Source organism: Acomys minous, assembly GCF_964271855.1.
Source record: "Acomys minous genome assembly, chromosome: 10".
NCBI lineage: Eukaryota > Metazoa > Chordata > Mammalia > Rodentia > Muridae > Acomys > Acomys minous.
This window is the reverse complement of record NC_140491.1, coordinates 48,207,312-48,225,468: the sequence shown is the minus strand read 5'-3', so window position 1 is coordinate 48,225,468 and position 18,157 is coordinate 48,207,312. Positions and strand designations below refer to the sequence as shown.

Here is an 18,157-nt window from a genome sequence, read left to right as displayed (position 1 = left end):
AAAAGCACAGGGTGGTCCTGTGCATTGAGATACGTGGGAGTTAGAATGGCTAAGGGCCTGAAAGCAGGCTCAGAACCTTCTAGAAGAGAGCAAATAACCTGGTAAAGCTCACTGTCTGTCTGGAAGAGCCAGTGGATGAAAAGCACAGGTGTCCAGTGGGCCACCTCTTCAAAGGCATCATCAAGTCCCTGCATCTACCCAGCAAGGGCTAGACAGAACAAAGGAGGAGAGGGATGAGAGTTTATAAACATTTGGAATTTTATTTAAAAAAAAAAAATCACAACCATGAACATTGTTACAATTAGAGGCCCTCTTGGTTCTCCACAATGATACTGAGCATGCTCACAAGGGGTTCCCATTGTTAAGTCTTAAACAACCATCTTTAAAAGGAAAAAAACAAAAAAACAAAACAAAAAAAGAAAACCAAAAACCAAAAATAAAAAAAAACCCCAGAAAACAAAAAACTCAGCACACTACCATTTAACTTGTTTTAATGTTTCTTCACAAATGGTGAAAATACTAAAGTACAGACAAGGAATAATCATAATGTTGTGGCCAACATTATAAATATGGAATTATAAATTTAAAACATTTTCTGGTTTAAAAAATAAATCTGGTCGTCAATGCAGCTCTGCAGGTCTCTAGTAGGGCCGGTCTCTGCGTTCTTGACGGTGCTCGCCTCTGCAAGGCAAAAGAACTCTTTAGTTAGAATGAGCAACGGACAGAGAACCCGGACAGAGCCTCCAGATACCCCAGGACTCACTGCAGCAAAAGACTGGGAAGGGGCAGTGCTCTCCCACCACATACTTATCCATTTTCCCAGGTCCTCCACGTCCGCCTCTTCTTCCTCCCATCTGTTCCATCAAAGGTCCAGGAGGCCCCCCAGGACCACCTCGTCTTCCGCCACCAAAGCCACCTCGGTCCATGCCACGGCCACCTCGGAAGCCACCTCTGTCTCCACCTCTGCCACCTCTGAACATTCCTCCAGGACCGCCACGGTCCATAAGTCCACCTCTTCCTCCTCGCATGCCACCAGGGCCGCCTCGGCCTCGATCACCACCTAAAGCGGGGGAAGAGTGGCAGGTGAGTCAGAGCAGTAGGAGCTGGGGCGGGAGGACACACTGTGGTGGATCTGCTAAGCCTTCTCCTAGAGCAGACATACTCAATCACCAGGAAGCTGAGGTACTCCAGAAAACCTGTACCTACCCGGAGGTGGGAAGGGTGGCGGGAGGAAGCCCTCGGGCTTAGGGGCCTTACACTGGTTGCATTCTGTTCTCCAGGCGAAGTTCTGGTTCCCACAGCCCCTGCATCAAGTTGTATCACAACAGAAATCACTAACAGAACTGGGGAAAGTGGAGAGATTCACATCGCACTCTATGAAGGACCATGGGGCTCTAGGCACAAAGCACAGGCAGTAATGCACCCCAGAAGCAACCAGCGTGCTCAGCCAGCCCCACTCCCCAAAGTCCTGTCCCAGAGTGGGAATGGAGTAATGACACTAGCATGCTATCAATCTACCAGGAGAAGTACATACGGGTTGGGGCACTGCCAGTCTCCAGCTCGGTGTTGTACATTTCCTCCCCCAGAGGGGTTCCCTCTTGAACCTCGGGGCCCTCTTGGGGGGAAGCCTCCTCTGTCTCCTCCACGGCCTCCCATGCGACCCATGGGTCCTCCAGGACCTCCTGGGCCACCAGGACCTGCAATAACAAACAGTCACCTCTTTCTAGCATCTGATACAGGAAACTCTTCCATGCTGCCCATGCACACTATACTCCAACTATGACGTTTTCATAGAATGAAATTGTCATCCAGGCAGAGGTTCCTGGGAGTTTCTACCTGCTCTAACCAACCAGTTAACCCATATTGTCCAAAAATGCAATGTTGGTTCTCAATGGTCTAACATCAGTTTTAATAAACCCTTTTAAAAATGACACCGAAGCAGCTAGAAGAAAGTGCCCAATACCTCCACGAAGTGGTGGTGGCATCCCTCTGCCCTCACGAGGTGGCATGCCACCTCGCATGCTGTTCATTGGAGGCTTCTTTCGGGCAAGAGAAACTTTAAGTTTGCTTCCTTGAAAATCTTTCCCTAGAAGAAGAAAACAGAAAGTCAGTGGCCCTCACATTTAACTCCTCCTTCTCCAAGCAGCTACTTTTCAACAGATCCCACCTCCTGAAGCATAAAACTGGGCACGGCAGCCAATCAGCCAAGGCCTATAATCTCAACATTTGGGAAGCAGAAAAACGCCATCACTAGCTACATTTGGAGTTTAAGGCCAGCCTGGGGACTACATGAGACTGTCTCAAAATGAAACAAGCAGAAAACTAAAACGAAACAAGAAACACCTAACAACCTCACTAGTGAGGCCAGAACAAAAGCTATTCATTTAAACTACAGACGTGGCAGGTGTCTGTAATTCTAGAACTCTGCAGGGCTGCCAGATACGAAACCAGCCTACCCATATAATAAAAAATAAGGACAAAGGCTTGGGGATAAAACTCAGTGGTAGAGTACTTGCCTAGCACACAACTGCCCCAGCTACTTGGTAGTAGCTGAGGGACCCAAAACAACCAAATGTTTTTGTTTCCCTCATGCCGCTAGAAACTGAACATATTAGGTAAGTACTGTATCAGTGGCTACGCAGCTATCCTTGATGTCCTTTATTTTGCTTTTCAGAGACAGGGTCTCTCTGTGTAGCCTTGGCTGTGCTGGACTCACTTTGTAGACCAGGCTGGCCTCGAACTCACAGAGACCCGCCTGCCTCTGCCTCCTGAGTGCTGGGATTAAAGGCGTGCGCCACCACTGCCTGGCTCCTGACATGCTTATTTGGAAAGGTTTTCTAACTTTCTTCTGCTTAGCGAAGCACCTAGAGCCTGAGCATAGGGGCTGTGCAGTAAACACTTAATAAAGGGCAGGTGGTGGGCAACCTCCTCCTAAAGTGGGTCTGCTTCTTGTTTCAAGACTGCAAAAAAACGTATTTTGACACAATCTTTCTTGGAAGGTGACATATACAACGGTTCTAAATTCCTAAATGTCCTTAAGTAAGCAGAATTCAGAATGACAAGGAGCACATCCTACCATCAAACCATTCCACGGCAGCCTTGGCAGTTGGCGGATCTTCATAGGACACTGTGGCGTCACCTTTAGGCTTTCCTGTCTCCTTATCCAGGTAGATATGGATCATGGGTTGCCCAGTTCTCTTGTTCATCTACACATAAAGCAACAATTAAATACCTGACTCTAAACTTAAAGAAGCTCACAGTCATTCCCACGTGCCACAGGCAGTCAGAGTGTGGAGGGCCACACCTTTAATCCCGGTGCTCTGCAGGCAGATCTATTTCTAGGGCAGCCAAGGCCAACACAGCAAGACCGCCCCCTTTCCCCCAAAGACAGTCTCATCCACAGACTAAATCTTCCTTGGGGGTCTCAAAACTGCAAGTGACTTAATATTTAATTCTTCAGCATCTATAACAAACAGGTATTTAGGTAAACTGTGCACCTCAGACATACTCATTAAAGAATCAAAAGCACTGGGTAATGGTGGCGCACACCTTTAATCCCAGCACTCGGGAGGCAGAGGCAGGCAGATCAGACCGCTGTGAGTTAGAGGGCAGCCTGGTCTACAAAGTGAGTCCAGGACAGCCAAAGCTACAGAGAAACCCTGTCTCGAAAAACCAAACACAAACAAACAAAAAGAGAATCTAAAGCAAGCAATGTTGGCCCTACTCCCAGCCCAAACCATCCTGGTCTTGGTGCCTGTGCAGCAGTCCCAAGCTATATACCCTAAAAGGCACCCACAAGCCAGACTCTGGCTTCACTAGAGCCGTAACTATTGTTTAAAAAAAAGAAAAATTCACTCCCAGGGATGCAGTTCATTGGAAGAGGCCTTGAGCACAAACAGAATCAGAGTTTGATTCCCTAGCTCTCTGAAACAGAAAGAAAAAAATCCTTCCTCAATGACAATAAGGCTGTGAATACACTATACAAACTTTTTTCATGCACTACCCAAATTCTTGATTTTTTAGCTGAGCATTACATGTGGTCAGCTTGAATCCAGAAATCACACTGCATAATAAACATGCACGCGAAAAATGTGCAATCTATACAGCCATATGCATAGTATCTACTAATAGCTGAGTGTTCTTTATAGGACCCAAAAGTAAGGAAGAAAGTATCTAAAAAAAATTTGAGCCAAACACTCACATATATTAACATGTATGTTGTTAGACTTGGTGGCAAGCACTTTTATCTTGAGCCACCTTTGACACAATTAGCATTAAGACTTAAAAAGATTATGTGTAGGGCTGGAGAGGTGGCTCAGAGGTTAAGAGCACTGCCTGCTCTTCCAAAGGTCCTGAGTTCAATTCCCAGCAACCACATGGCAGCTCACAACCATCTATAGTGAGATTTGGTGCCCTCTTCTGGTGTGCAGGTATACATGCAAACAGAACACTGTATACATAATAAATAAATCTTTAAAAAAAATTATGTGTATATGTTAGCCTTCAGAGACCAGAGCGTATCAGACCCCCTGGAACCTGAATTGCTACTGTGGGCCACCACGTGGATATTGAGAAACAAACCTGGGTGACCTGAAAGAACAGCAACTGCTCTTCATTACTGAACCGCCTCTCCAGCTCTACGATATTGAGACAAACTGGACAGTCACTCATGCTTGTAATCCCAGGACTCAGAAAAAGGGTGAGGCAGAAGGATCATCACTTGTTTCAGAACAGACTGGGTACAGAGTGGAATACTATCGCAAACCAAACAAATCCACCACCCAAAACTAAAAGATACACGTACCAATACTACTTAAAAAATTTTTTTGGGTGGTAGTGGCACACATATTTAATCCCAGCCCTCAAGAGGCAGAGGCAGGTGGATCTCTGAGTTTGAGGCCAGCCCGGTCTACAAAGCGTCCAGGACAGCCAGGACTGTTACAGAGAAGCCCTGTCTCAAAAAACTAAAAATAATAAAAACGAGCAGGAAAGACTAGCAAAATAGTCCTATGAACAAGAAAATGTCTTTTTAAAAAGATTTTATGTTTATAAACGCTTGGGTGTACCGCATGTGCACAGTATCAACAGAAGCCAGAAGAGGGTATCAGATCCCTTGAACTGCAGTTCCAGAAGGTTGGTGAGTGTTGGGACCTGAACCTGGGTTCTTGGGAAGAACATAAAGTGCTCTCTAACTGTTGGGCCATCTATTCATACGAGTAAGAAAATGCATTTTTAAATCTCTAGTGGTTTTTTTTTGTGAATGGACCTACATATGTATGTCTGTACACCATATATGTTAGATCCCCTGAACTGGAGTTACAGACTGTAAAGTGTCATATAGGTGCTGAAAATTGAATCCATGTCCTTCATACTCTTAACCTCTATCTCCCCAGCCCTGCAATTTATTAAAACAAAAGACCTGATGGCAAATTACCAATTTAGCCAGAGTAAACCCCAATTGATACTGGAAATGTATGTGCACGAATGCACACTGTATATCTCCATTTGCCTCTCTCTACGCACACCTTTAAACCCCAGCACGCAGGAGGCAGAGGGTGGCAAATCTGAGCTCCAGAGGAGCCAGCGCTACATAGAGAAACCCTGTCTTGAAAAACCAAACAAGGGCTGGAGAGATGGCTCAGAAGTTAGGAGCACTGGCTGCTCTTCCAGAGGTCCTGAGTCCAACTCCCAGCAACCACATGGCAGCTCACAACGACCTATAATGAGATCTGGTGCCCTCTTCTGGCATTCAGGTGTACATGCAGAGATAACATTGCATACATACTAAATAAATAAACATCTTTAAAAAACAGCTGGATGTGATGGCTCATGCATATAACCCCAGTACTTGGGATATGGAGGCACAATTATTTTTAGTTCAAGGCCAATATGGGAGGAGAGGTAGTTTCAGGTTAGCCTTTAAGGCCTTCCTTAAAACACACAGAGACTGACAAGATGTCCCAACTGATAAAGGTTATGTTTGTTACCAAACCTACAACCTGAGTTGGGTCTCCAGCATGGTAGAACTAACCAATTTGCAAGTTTTCCATATACACACTGAGACACAGTCTAAATGTAATAAACTAAACAACAAAACCATCCCCAACACCCACCACCACCAACACAGACGATTTCCCTGTGTAGTCCTGGCTGTTCTGGAACCTGCCACGTAGATCAGGCTGTCCCCAACTCAAGAGATCTGCCTGGGATTAAGGATGCATATTACCACACCCAGCCAATAATCAACGTTTTAAGCATAAAACGTAAGAATAGAAATTTGAGGTTTCAGGCTGGAGAGATGGCTCAGAGGGTAAGAGCACTGCCTGCTCTTCCAAAGGTCCTGAGTTCAATTCCCAGCAACCACATGGTGGCTTACAACCATCTATAATGAGATCTGGTGCCCTCTGCTGGTGTGCAGGCACACATGCAAGCAAACCCAGTATACTTAATAAATAAATAAATCTTAAAAAAAAAAAAGAAAGAAAGAAAGAAAGAAAGAAATTTGAGGTTTCACTTTTGCCCAGAGTGGGTAATTAAGGCAACAGAAAACCATTAACACTATATGGTGAATGTATATGTATGCACAAACAGGTAGAGAAAGATCTTATAGAACACTTGAGCCGGGTGTGGTGGCACACGCCTTTAATCCAGCACTCGGGAGGCAGAAGCAGGTGGATCACTGTGAGTTTGAGGCCAGCCTGGTCTACAAAGTGAGTCCAGGACAACCAAGGCTAACACAGAAAAACTCTGTCTCGAAAAACCAAACCAAACCAAACCAAACCAACCAACCAACCAACCAGAACACTTGGTATTCTAGCAGAAGACCTATGCTTAGTTTATAATACTGCTTGTAGGGCCAGTTCTATGACAGATTTGACATCCTCTTCTGGCCTCCTCGGGCACCTACATGCATGTGAAACATGTACCCAGAAGATATATTTTTAAAAGTCAATTGTACTCCTTTGAGGCTTTAATGATCAGAAAATACTTATTCTCAAACTGCTTTATAGTAACCTGTACTGCAAAGAGTAGACCGCAGCTGTGTAAAGAAGGTTAGCCAGGCAATTGCCACGTACATCAGTGTGCCGATCCCACACAGGAGAGACCTGGTTCTTTACGAGTTGCTCTCTGAACTCCAGAGACAACTCTGTGGATCATGTATGTACCCCTCCCACATTCACACAAACGTTAAAAAAAGTAAAGAAGGGCGTGGTGGCGCACGCCTTTAATCCCAACACTCGGGAGGCAGAGGCAGGTGAATCGCTGTGAGTTTGAGGCCAGCCTGGACTACAAAGCGAGTCTAGGACAGCCAAGACTACACAGAGAAACCCTGTCCCGAACTCCCCCCCCCCAAAAAGTAAAGAAAACAAAAACACAGAAGAACCTGACTTCTTGGCTATGGAGACTCAGAATAAAGATGCAGGACTGATCAACCCCAAGTGCCTTAGACAGCCAAACCACGAGCAGCAGGGTATGGTGCCATACGCCTTTAATTCTAGCACTGGAGAGACAGAGACAGGATAATCAGCCTGGTCTCTATGGCTGGCACCAGGCCACCCAGGACTATAGAGACCCTGTGTCAAACCACCACCAGCACCACCACAATACCAAACCAACCAACCAACCATAAACACAATTCTAGTCATAAAAGAAAACAAATACTTCATGACAGAGGTACAGGCTAGAAGAAGGTACTTCCAACACACAGGATTAGCGTCCAATCTATGGCAGGCTGGAGTTGGCATTTGCTATGTGTCTGGAGAACCCAGCAGCCATATGGCCACTCACAACAGTCTGTAACTCTAGACCCAGGGATCTAACACCATCTTCTACCCACCAGACATGCACGGAATATACATATATTCATGCAGAAAATAAAACAAAACAAACAGAAAACAACACATACACATAAAATAATAAATCTTTTTGTCGTTTTTGAGATAGGTTCTCACTGTGTAGTCTGTTTGTCCTGAAACTCAGTATGTAGATCAGGCTGGCTGGCCTTATTTGCCCACTTCTGCCTCTGGAGAGCTGGGATTAAAGGTGTAGCAATCACTATACCTGCCCTATTCACTAGTGTATTAACCTTAGAATTTGGCTGCTAAATAGAAATATGAAACAAAACTACATCTTTTGGAGATGAAAATAAAATTCAGGCTGAGGATGAATTAAGTTGTAATATGCCAAGTGATTGGAGAATACTCCTAAATCAGGTGTGATGGTGCACATCTTTGTGAGCTGCCATGTGGCTGTTGGGAATTGAAACCTGGTACTCTTCAAGAGCAGTCAAGTGCTCTTAACCACTGAGCCATCTCTCCAGCCCTGATGGTACACATCTTTTAATCCCAGCATTAGGAAGGCAGAGGTGGATCTATGGGAGTTCCAGGATAGCTGGAGTTCCATAGTAAGAACCCTGTCTTCAACCAACCACCCACCCTCAGCACTGGATTAAAAGTGTGAGCCACCACCCCTGACAAAACTTCAATTCTTATGTTGTGAAATCTATAAACATGTCAACATATAAACATCTACATTATACAATATATTTTAGTGTTTTTGTAAGCATTTTAACAACTGATAATTTGGGGGGGAAACTCTCCAAGGTATTAAGTATTCAGAGAATACCTAGAAAAACCTACCTTTATAACAACAGAAAAAAGTTTATTTATAAGTAAAGAGAACAGCAGACTTGCTCAGCATTTCTCATCTATAAAAACTGTGACTGTAAGATGGAGGCAGAAGTATCAGGCCACCGTCTGCTATATGGTGAGTCAAGCCAGAATGCATGAGATCTTGTCTCAAAAAACAAACAACCCCCCCCCCAAAAACACAGCAGGGGAAGCTCACCTTGACAACCCCACACTGCTTGAAGAAGTCTGCCAGATCATCCAGAGTCACATTGTCATTTAATCCTTGCACATAAATTGCACTGTTGTCAGAGTCTTCATCGGGATCTATAGGAAGGCCTTCCAGAGAAAATAAAACAGAATTACTTACTACCCTGTGTTAATAGTGGCTTTTTTTGGATATAGGCTGCCCTTTGACTAGACTCCTAATTCTCACTTCCAACCTCCCAGGCATGTCTCATCAGAGCCAACTAATAATAGGGGCTTCTCAAGCAATTGGACATTATTGCACTTGGGAGGCAGAGGCAGGTGGATCGCTATGAGTTTGAGACCAGTCTGATCTACAAAGTGAGTCCAGGACAGCCAAGGCTACACAGAGAAACCCACTCTCAGAAACCAAAACCAAAATAATTTGAAGTTACCTAGATCAAGATCTGGTCCTTCATCCATGGGTCCTGCCAACCAGGAAAGATCATATAAGACATTATCAGTGCAAGCCTTGCAAGCTACAAACCTTACAAACACACACAGCTATCTACTAGACCACCATTTGATGGGGACTCATTAATTCAAAATGACCCGCACTGCTAAAATGGAGCAGTGCCCCTTTAGCGTTTGTGAAGTTTGCTAGGGTTTTCTTTTTTCCTTTGCTCGTTTGTTTCTAAACCATTAACCAAATACACTCTCAGTGCTTCACGTGCCAAATTAGTGTTAAATTAAAGTCAAAACTTTTCCTCCACATAAACCAAATTAAAGCTGTACTCTTCCCCCATATTATAGAAGCAGTTGCTCAATACTTTGTTACCCTTTGTTTGTAACCATAGGTTAACCTTATTACCCCTAAGACAATGCCGGCAGTACCCATTAGTGTCTTTTGTCATTTTTAAACCACTTATGAAACTAGTAAAAATTATAGTTTTCTAAAAAACTGACTTTATTTTTTTTAAACACTATCCATGGTAATACTCAAAAACTTACCACCAGGCTTATTGAAGCCACCTCGCTCTCCAGCGCTGCTGGGGGGATAAACGAAGAAATGAAGGCCTTTCCCTTTAAAAGCCAGTACCGCTCTGAGCCTTGGCAGGGCTCGTGGGGAAGAAGGGCACTGGCTAAACACATCTCCAAACAATGCATCTCTCTCATCTTGTCACTATGCCTTTCTTCAGGGCAGCTTGCTCAAATTTCCTTAATATACAACCTTGCTTGTCTGATTGTACACACCAGTGTGGTTGGTTTCTTTCATGTCAGGGGCTGGTATTAATAGTGCAATACTTGGCAAATTAAGGAAGAGGAAAAACAAAACAAAACAAAACAAAACAAAAAACCCCTAGATCCCAAACATTCATCCCAACACCAGGGGAGGTTGGTGTAGAAATGAGAAGGCAGAGACAATTACTGTGATGAACCTTTCCATGTTCATAAAGGTGCACCCTCAACCTCTCTCAAGGGAGCCAAATGAGGTCCTAGGCTTCCTTAACAAGTCACAGTATGATAAAGCAGGAGACAACCACATTAAATGTCTACAACACACAGCAGAGGACGCATCCAGCCAATCTTCAGCATAAAGCCATACAGTCCCGGGCCCTAGATTTAACAGTTACTGTGAAAGGAGAATTTACAATAAATAGCAAGGCTCAGCAGACTGGGGGTGCAACTTTATAGACATACCAGTTAAGACTATGGTAATAAACATACTATACAGAGGGGAGAGGGAATATGAATTGTGGCTATTTTTGGGGGGGAAAGGGGTATTTCCTAGGATTAAATAAAGGCAGCTCCCCAGTTGGAAGAACTGGGGTTTTCGTAACCAGTATTGCACCTTTAATACCTAAATATACATTTTCAAGCTGTTGCATGCAGCTTTGCTTCCTTTTTAAAAGTACACACCATAAAATGTTCTCTCTCTTTAAACACAAAGCTTACACTTTAATGTTACACAATTCTAGAGTATTATACCTCCTCTGGTTCATTACCAAACAACAAGTATGCAGTTACCAAAGTTACAGAAGGATTCCATTTATACAATGAATACATTTTGTTTAAAATATTCTATGTATATTTTTCCTCTCCATATGGACACCGTGTCTAGTCCCACTTTTCATTATGCTGCCGGCTGAGTACTGAGTACGGGTACTTTTTAAGTATTGAAGTGTATACAAGGCTCTCACTTTGTAACCTGTAGCATATAAATGCGACAAAGCATGTTAAAAAGTTTCCACGTTTAACAGCCAATGAAAATATCAAAATACTGAGGCAATGAAAAAGGGCATGTTAACAACATTGAGCGCCTTACCTGTAGCAGACACTGAAAACCATCACCACACCACAATAAAAAGGGGGAAAGGGAACTGCCCCGTGTCCTGTCCCCACAGGATCCAACAGACTGCTTCACAGTCTGTTAAAAACCTATGGGGTAGGCCATCAACTCTTCTATGGCTCCAGGAGAGACTTCTCATCCAGAAAGATGGGCCCCTCTAATAGCAGTCTAACAAAGTCAGTAGAATCATTACTTCTGGAGTATTAAGATGAATAAACTTCAAATTGCTCTTGCAATTGAAAAATACTAAGAATTCTAGGTGATTTGAGACGTGATGATAGTAATTTCAAGTGTCTATGTCTATTTTAAAACACCCATAAAAATCGTGAAACCTTTATAAAATGGAACAATATTCTCCAAATCAGAAGACCAATTTTACTTTGTCAAAAATACTCATAAAATTTGCATGTTATTAAATGACTTTTTTCCAATAAAGATTTCACTGAAGACTTTTTAATTAAAGTTATGCAGAATAAAAAAATAACTATCTTTTAGTAGTATAGAAATTTATGAGTAAGTGAATAGGTCAATTTAATATTTTCAAGTTTGTTTCTATAAATACGAATTGCTTGTTTTTCTTTTAGCAGTTACCCCAATCAAATTTAGTCACTACCACATTCTGCATAACTTCTTTACTAGTTTATATAGGGACAGAACACACACGTAACTAAATCTGGATTATGTTAACCACCAACATCATACCTCACCTTCATCAAAGTTAGACACCAGAAAGGGAAGAGGGATGGAGGGAGGGGGAAGGGTAGGCAGAGTCGGCAGGGTCACATTACTGATCTAAACAATTTTCTAAACCAGATCGTGCCATCAATCACAATGGTCAAACCAATTTAGACTTTTGAGACCTGCAACAGGGAGTGATGCTATATTCACACACATTACTCTGTAAGGAAGTTACTAAGATTGTTCTGTGCTATAACTTAACTTATCAGGGCACCTCAGGCCATGGTTTAAGGGTTATGGGGCCAGTCTTCATCATGTTCAACAATTCTGGGCACAAACACTGGAAAACAGCTGCATTCTTTCTCTGCAGTACATACACCAGGTATTTCAAGACAACCATTCAGGACATTAGTTAAAACCTAGGGTTGTTAGAAGGGTTGTGTGTGTTCCATCCCAAATCTATTACCCAAAGAGGCTCTCACCTCTGAAAACCATGAAGGAGACTGAAAGCTCTAGTTTCAAAGCAATTCTTTGTTCACCCCAACCCAACAAAGGTTACTGGCAGGGAAAAAAGCAAGCTGCCACTTAAATGACATTTCCATGTTTTAGAAGATGGCTTGACCTCAACAGATTGCCCATGGAAATGTCGAATAAATTTCTATGTCTTTCAGTCCCTTCTTTCCATTGAAAACCCTATGGATGAAACACAGTTAGGTAAAAGGAGAAAAGGTTTGCTCTTACCCCATTCCACCGCGTCCTCCTCCCCGCCCACCTCTGCTCATGCCTCCTCGATCAAATCCCCCTCTTCCCCTGCCCCGGTTATCAGGGCCACTCATGCTCCGGTTCTCTCCTGGTCCGGAAAATCCTCCAGACTCCTGCCCATAAACACCCATGCTACTGGGGTGGTCCTGTCGGAATGAACCTGAGGAAAGAGTCACATCTGTAAACCGCGGGCCAGCATTTACACTACTGCCTGACATCCTTTCTCTTAGAATCATGGAACTCTCAACTGCAAGCAATTGCAAAGTGGTTCTGCCAGAAGGCTCTCTTAAAGAACCACTGGTTCACCAAGGCAAGTGCTACCTTCTACAGCCAGACTATAATAAACTACTTCCAAAGGATTTTCCTCTGGGAAAAATACACTTTCCAAAAGCTTCTTCTTTGCACTAACTCCCAGAAATCAAAGAGTCAAATTTCCAAGGGCTCTGACAAGCTGAGTTACAGCAAGTAGTCTTAGTAACCCCAGTTGACACCCCCCAAAAGACACACAGATTAATTTTTTTTCTTTTTTGTTTTTCGAGACAGGGTTTGTGTCTTCTTGGCTGTCCTAGACTTGCTTTGTAGGCCAGGCTGGCCTCGAACTCATGTCTCCCAAGTGTTGGGATTAAAGATGTGTACCACCACGCCCAGCTAGCTTGCATTCTTTCTTTTTTTGAGTCAAAACCCTGTGCCATCATGCCAGGCTGATGAAATTCAATTTTAAAAGTGCAACAACTCAGGCACAAATTAAACAGTAAGTGAAAACACTTTCGGGTTTTTAGTTACTTCTCAATGTAACGATAAGCACTGATGGGTCTCAATCCTCAGCAGAAAAAAAAAACTCTACCCCTAATCATCTTTATTCTGTAAGGAGGACTCATTCCCTGTGCTTAATGAAGTCTAACAAAATCAAAGCACCGAGTTTTTCCTTGGCTATCAAAATCCATAGTGGCCCCCTCTATAGCTACCTTCCCCCTTTCTCTTCACAATTTAAGACAGAAGGCCAGCCCTGCTCTCTGTAGCCCACCCCCGGGGAACTGACACTGTCACCCAGGATGCTTGGCTCACACTTGCACCCTGGACTCTAGAAGCAAGCAGTGGTAGCACGCACTCCCCATTTCCAGAAACTCCAAGCACAATCACTCATACTTGGTTTTCTCTCTCAGCAACTCACTCTGCTGCCCGTAGCTGCTGCTCTGTTGGCTATATTGACTTGGAGCCTGGCTGTAGGATCCAGTCTGAGGGGGGTAACTAGTGGGCGGCTGCTGCCCATAGCTGCTTTGTTGACCATAGCTACTCTGCTGTCCATAGCTGCTCGGCTGCCCGTAGGTGTTCTGCTGAGAGTAACTGCTCTGATCGTAACTAGTCGGCTGTGAAGAGGAGTAGCTGAAAGAAAAAACAGAAGTCTTCAGGAAGGAGAAATAGCACTTTATTTCTGTCAAGACCCCAAATCCGAGACATTCACAGGTATCCATCCTAAGAGTTACTTTCTTTCTTTTTTTTACTGAGCTGGGTCTCTCTACCTGCACACAACTTTTCTGCCTTAGCTTCCTGTGCTAGATTACAGGTGTGTACCACTGTCTGGCTAAGGCAGTATGTTTGGAGGTTTTTTTTCCCCATTGAGGCAGGATTTCTCTGTGTAGACCTGGCTGCCCTAGAACTCAGAGGTTTGCCTGCCTCTGCCTCCCAAGTGCTGGGACTAAAAGCATATGCCACTACTACTTGGCAAGGCAATATTTTTGTTTTTACATTAATAAAGCTTTAAATGAAAGAGAGAAAATTAAAACAACCCATGTGCATAGCATTGCAGTTTAGAATTCCCATTTACAACAATGTTTATTTCCAACTATATTAAGATAAACAGGAATGCAGACAGGCAGAATATGTACACTTAGAGAAACCAATAAAGGGGGGGGGGGAGAGAAACCGCATTGAAAGTAAGGAGGACGCTGGGCGTGGTGGAGCACACCTGTAACCCCAGCGCTTGGGAGGCAGAGGCAGCCAGATCTCTGTGAGTTCGAGGACAGGCTGGTCTACAAAGCAAATCCAGGACAGCCAGAACTGTTACACAGAGAAACCCTGTCTTAAAAAACCAAAAAGTAAGGAGAAAGAGTCAAGGAAGGAACTCAGTTCTAAGAATGCCTTCCTTTCTTTCTGCAGTACTGAGGCTCAACCTATAGCCTCACATGCTAGGTCAGTGCTCTACTCCAGTCATCTAGTAAGTTGAGCGATGACTACCATTTCCTGAGAAATGGCTGTCTGGTAATACAGAGCGAACACGTGTGTGTATGTATGCCACTCCCAAAATGGCATTTTCCTTCAGATTAAAAAATTGCTTTGTTATAGTTTCAACCTTTCAAACAAACATACTTTATCACTAAAACTCCAGGAATAAAGACAAAACTAGTAACAAAACCTTAGGTGTTAAGTTTCTGTGAAACTACCCAGCAGATCATCTAAGCATAATACTAAAAATAAACCTTAAAAGACCTGATAGCCAAGCATAGTGGCAAGCCTTTAATCCCAGGACTCTGGCTCCCAGGAGGCAGAGGCAGGTGGATCTCTAAGTTCAGAGCCAGCCTGATCTATAGAGTGAGTTCCGGGATAGCCAGGGCTACCCAGAGAAGCCCTGCCTAGGAAAGACAAAAGACTCGATGAACCATAAATATGCAGAACCAAACTAAGCATTTGTTACAGCGCCCCACAGCTGTTAAAAATCAATCATGCACTGATTCAACTCGTCAGAACAACTGTTCAGCACACTAGGTACCGGGGCTGTTCTGCAAGGGAACAGGATCTATTTTAAAATTAAACTAACCTTTTAAGACACCGTTCTGTTAGTTCATGTGAAACTTACTTCAAATAAGACACAGGTCAGAAAACTTGCAGTTTTCTGAGAGAGAGAGAGAGAGAGAGAGAGAGAGAGAGAGACTGAGAGAGACTGACTCTGAAACTGGGGGATGGCTCAGAGGACAGGAGCACTGGCTGCTCTTACAGAGGTCCTGAGTTCAATTCCCAGCACCTACATGGTGGCTCACACCCATCTGTCTATGAGAACACATTCAGGCAGAACAGTGTATGTGTAACAAATCAATAAATCTTAAAACAAAAACAAAAAGTCAGAAGACAAATCTTACCCAAGGAAGCCAATGCTAGCTGATCAGCAAACCTGAAAAATACTTATGCTGTTATTACTGATCCGTGACCACAAAGAAGTGACTGACCTGGTAGGAGGGTAGGATGGAGGTGCGGTGACTGGCTGCATCGGGTAGCTCCCAGGTACCTGGGGATAGCTGTAGTTACTCTGTCCATATCCTAGGCTGGGTTGGTTATAACCCCCCGTGCTAGATTGAGGTTGACTCGTCTCAGCGGGCTTGTTACCATCCTGTGGTCTAAAAAGAAATATAAAACAGTAAGACTTAGTTTCAACAACCCTCAAACATCTAGTTAGGAACCCCACAGTTCTGTGAGCAGCATGAAATGTAAGACCAAACTTAACAATACAGTACATTAAACCCACTATCAACCCATCATATTTACTAGAAGGGAGCACTAAGGGAGTTACCCATGCTCCTCGCTTGTTCTGTAACTAACAGCTACTAAGGGACTTCATCAGGTAGTGTTGCCAATATGAGTAAGTTCTCGGGGGGGGGGGGGGGGGGGAGGGGAAGGAAGACAACACCTTCCTTTTTTTAAAGTGAGCTTCTGAAGACAAGAAAATTGGTAACAATATAAATTAAGAGTTTAGAGTAATTTGTAAGGTCACAGATGTATACACTGTGTGTATCTATGGGTTCCTCATAGTCTTAACCTTGCCACAGCAGTCTCCACAAGACAGGGATGTGGATGCTCCCACTCCATGATCAGACAAACTAGTAAATACCCTCACCAAACAATAAAAATCAATCCCAACTCCAACAATTCAGGAATCCCCACTTCCTCCGGGCCCCAACAGCTTACACCAGGCCAGTGGCAGAGCTAAGTTAGGGCTATCTGAAGCAAAGCCCAATCTGCAGGTGACCAAAGCAGAAGCACAAGGACTGTTTCTCCACTGGGATGAAATGGGTTATAGTTACAGACTCCCTTTTCCAGTGAGAAAGGAGTAACCACTGGTGATCGTGAGACAGCCAGCTGCTTTACAGGTGGTCAGCTAAGAAAACTAAGATGGCGTAGGGGTGAAGCAAAATGACTTTAACCCAACTGATATGCACGCCTTTAATCCCACCACTCGGGAGGCAGAGGCAGGTGGATCTCTGTGAGTTCGAGGACAGCCTAGTAGTCTACAAAGCGAGTCCAGGACAGCCAAGGCTACACAGAGAGACCCTGTCTTGAAAAACCAAACTCCCGCCAACTGATACATGAAACTCTTCAGCCTTGACCTTACTCTTAATTTAGCATCACACTGTGCATCTGATAAAATTCTCAATACCTAAGTCAACTGCCTTCTAGGAACCAGCCAGTTAAATATAGCTACTGTACAGGCTGTATACTGGATACCAACTACAAACGGCTCTGATTACTCACTGTGCATTTTAGAAGTAATTTCACAAGTGTTTGCCAGAGCTAATTTCTTACCTCTACAGTAGATAAAAAGTCTAGGTTACAAGCTGATCTCTTGTTTATTCCCTAAAAAGTCTTCATTCAAATCAGAATTCAATGTTTCTTCAAGACTGTATGCAGAAGCCACCTAAGTGCATTGTCTAAAGTAAAGACCTGAAATCTTCTGTTAAGTAATAATATATACCACTTACATACTAATCAGCCACGGAGCATGAACTTTATTGGATTCTTAATATTTACCATAGCTAGGTACCTAATTATCAATTTATTTGTCCATGACTTTGGTTACCAAACCACTACATAATGTAGGGAAATCATGTCAACTGCTTCAACTAAGGTAGTAATTCTTGACTCTCCCCAGATACGGAATGTCCTTTACTAACAACTGGGTCATACACTACTTCTTGTGCCCACCGTATACTATCTAGTAACACACGTTTCCTACAGGAAAGCAAAGATTAAGTACTCTCTCTCTCTCTCTCAAAGAGAGCTCAAAAGTATGATTCTACTGGTAGAATGTGGAAAACAATGTGGAAAAACAATTTTCTCATGTTTAGAAAAGCAAAACAGCTTCTATCTCCTCCCACAAGTAGGTTTTAAAACCAAGCAATTGACATTTCTCATTTCTGGCCCTGGGATAGCATCATTTCTTCATCAGAATACCTGTATACTGTGCACCAGCACTTTGGATGCTTAAAGATTGTGAGAACAGTCACTACCTAGAGTGTGTGAAGAGCCATTTAACTGTACAGTTACTTTTTCCTTCAAAGCCAAAAGGGATACAGCAGAGGAAAAGGCAACCTTACCTTGTAGGTGCGGTGGCTGCTGGCTGCTGGCCATAGGCTGGGTAGGCAGGCTGGGTGCCATAGGCAGACTGAGCTGCGTATGAGGCCTGGGTTGTGGTGACTGTTGCAGTGGTGGTGTCATAAGCACCAGTGCCATATCCTTGAACAGGCTGGCTGTATGCCTGGGGGGCAGTTGGAGTGGTATAACCTAC

The 18,157-nt window shown here is 43.7% G+C and overlaps 1 protein-coding gene across 9 annotated transcripts in view; it reads right to left on the bottom strand.

Moving 5' to 3' along the window:
• Nucleotides 1-474: 474 nt before the first annotated feature.
• Nucleotides 475-18,157, bottom strand: part of EWSR1 (EWS RNA binding protein 1) — a gene marked incomplete at its 3' end in the record, with an annotated part of 31,277 nt that continues 13,594 nt past the window's right edge. For 4 of the 9 annotated variants that reach the window (XM_084798702.1, XM_084798706.1, XM_084798703.1 and 1 more), the window contains 13 exons: nt 17,967-18,153; nt 15,825-15,992; nt 13,775-13,986; nt 12,583-12,763; nt 9,825-9,862; nt 9,269-9,301; nt 8,848-8,966; nt 3,077-3,206; nt 1,964-2,086; nt 1,535-1,697; nt 1,207-1,304; nt 808-1,060; nt 475-681 (listed from right to left, as the gene is read on the bottom strand). In XM_084798702.1, the coding sequence (XP_084654828.1) occupies nt 642-681; nt 808-1,060; nt 1,207-1,304; nt 1,535-1,697; nt 1,964-2,086; nt 3,077-3,206; nt 8,848-8,966; nt 9,269-9,301; nt 9,825-9,862; nt 12,583-12,763; nt 13,775-13,986; nt 15,825-15,992; nt 17,967-18,153 (1,745 nt within the window). Of the gene's footprint in view, nt 682-807; nt 1,061-1,206; nt 1,305-1,534; nt 1,698-1,963; nt 2,087-3,076; nt 3,207-8,847; nt 8,967-9,268; nt 9,302-9,824; nt 9,863-12,578; nt 12,764-13,774; nt 13,987-15,824; nt 15,993-17,966; nt 18,154-18,157 lie in introns of those variants that run through there. The other 5 variants (XM_084798704.1, XM_084798705.1, XM_084798708.1 and 2 more) reach the window with 3 other exon arrangements.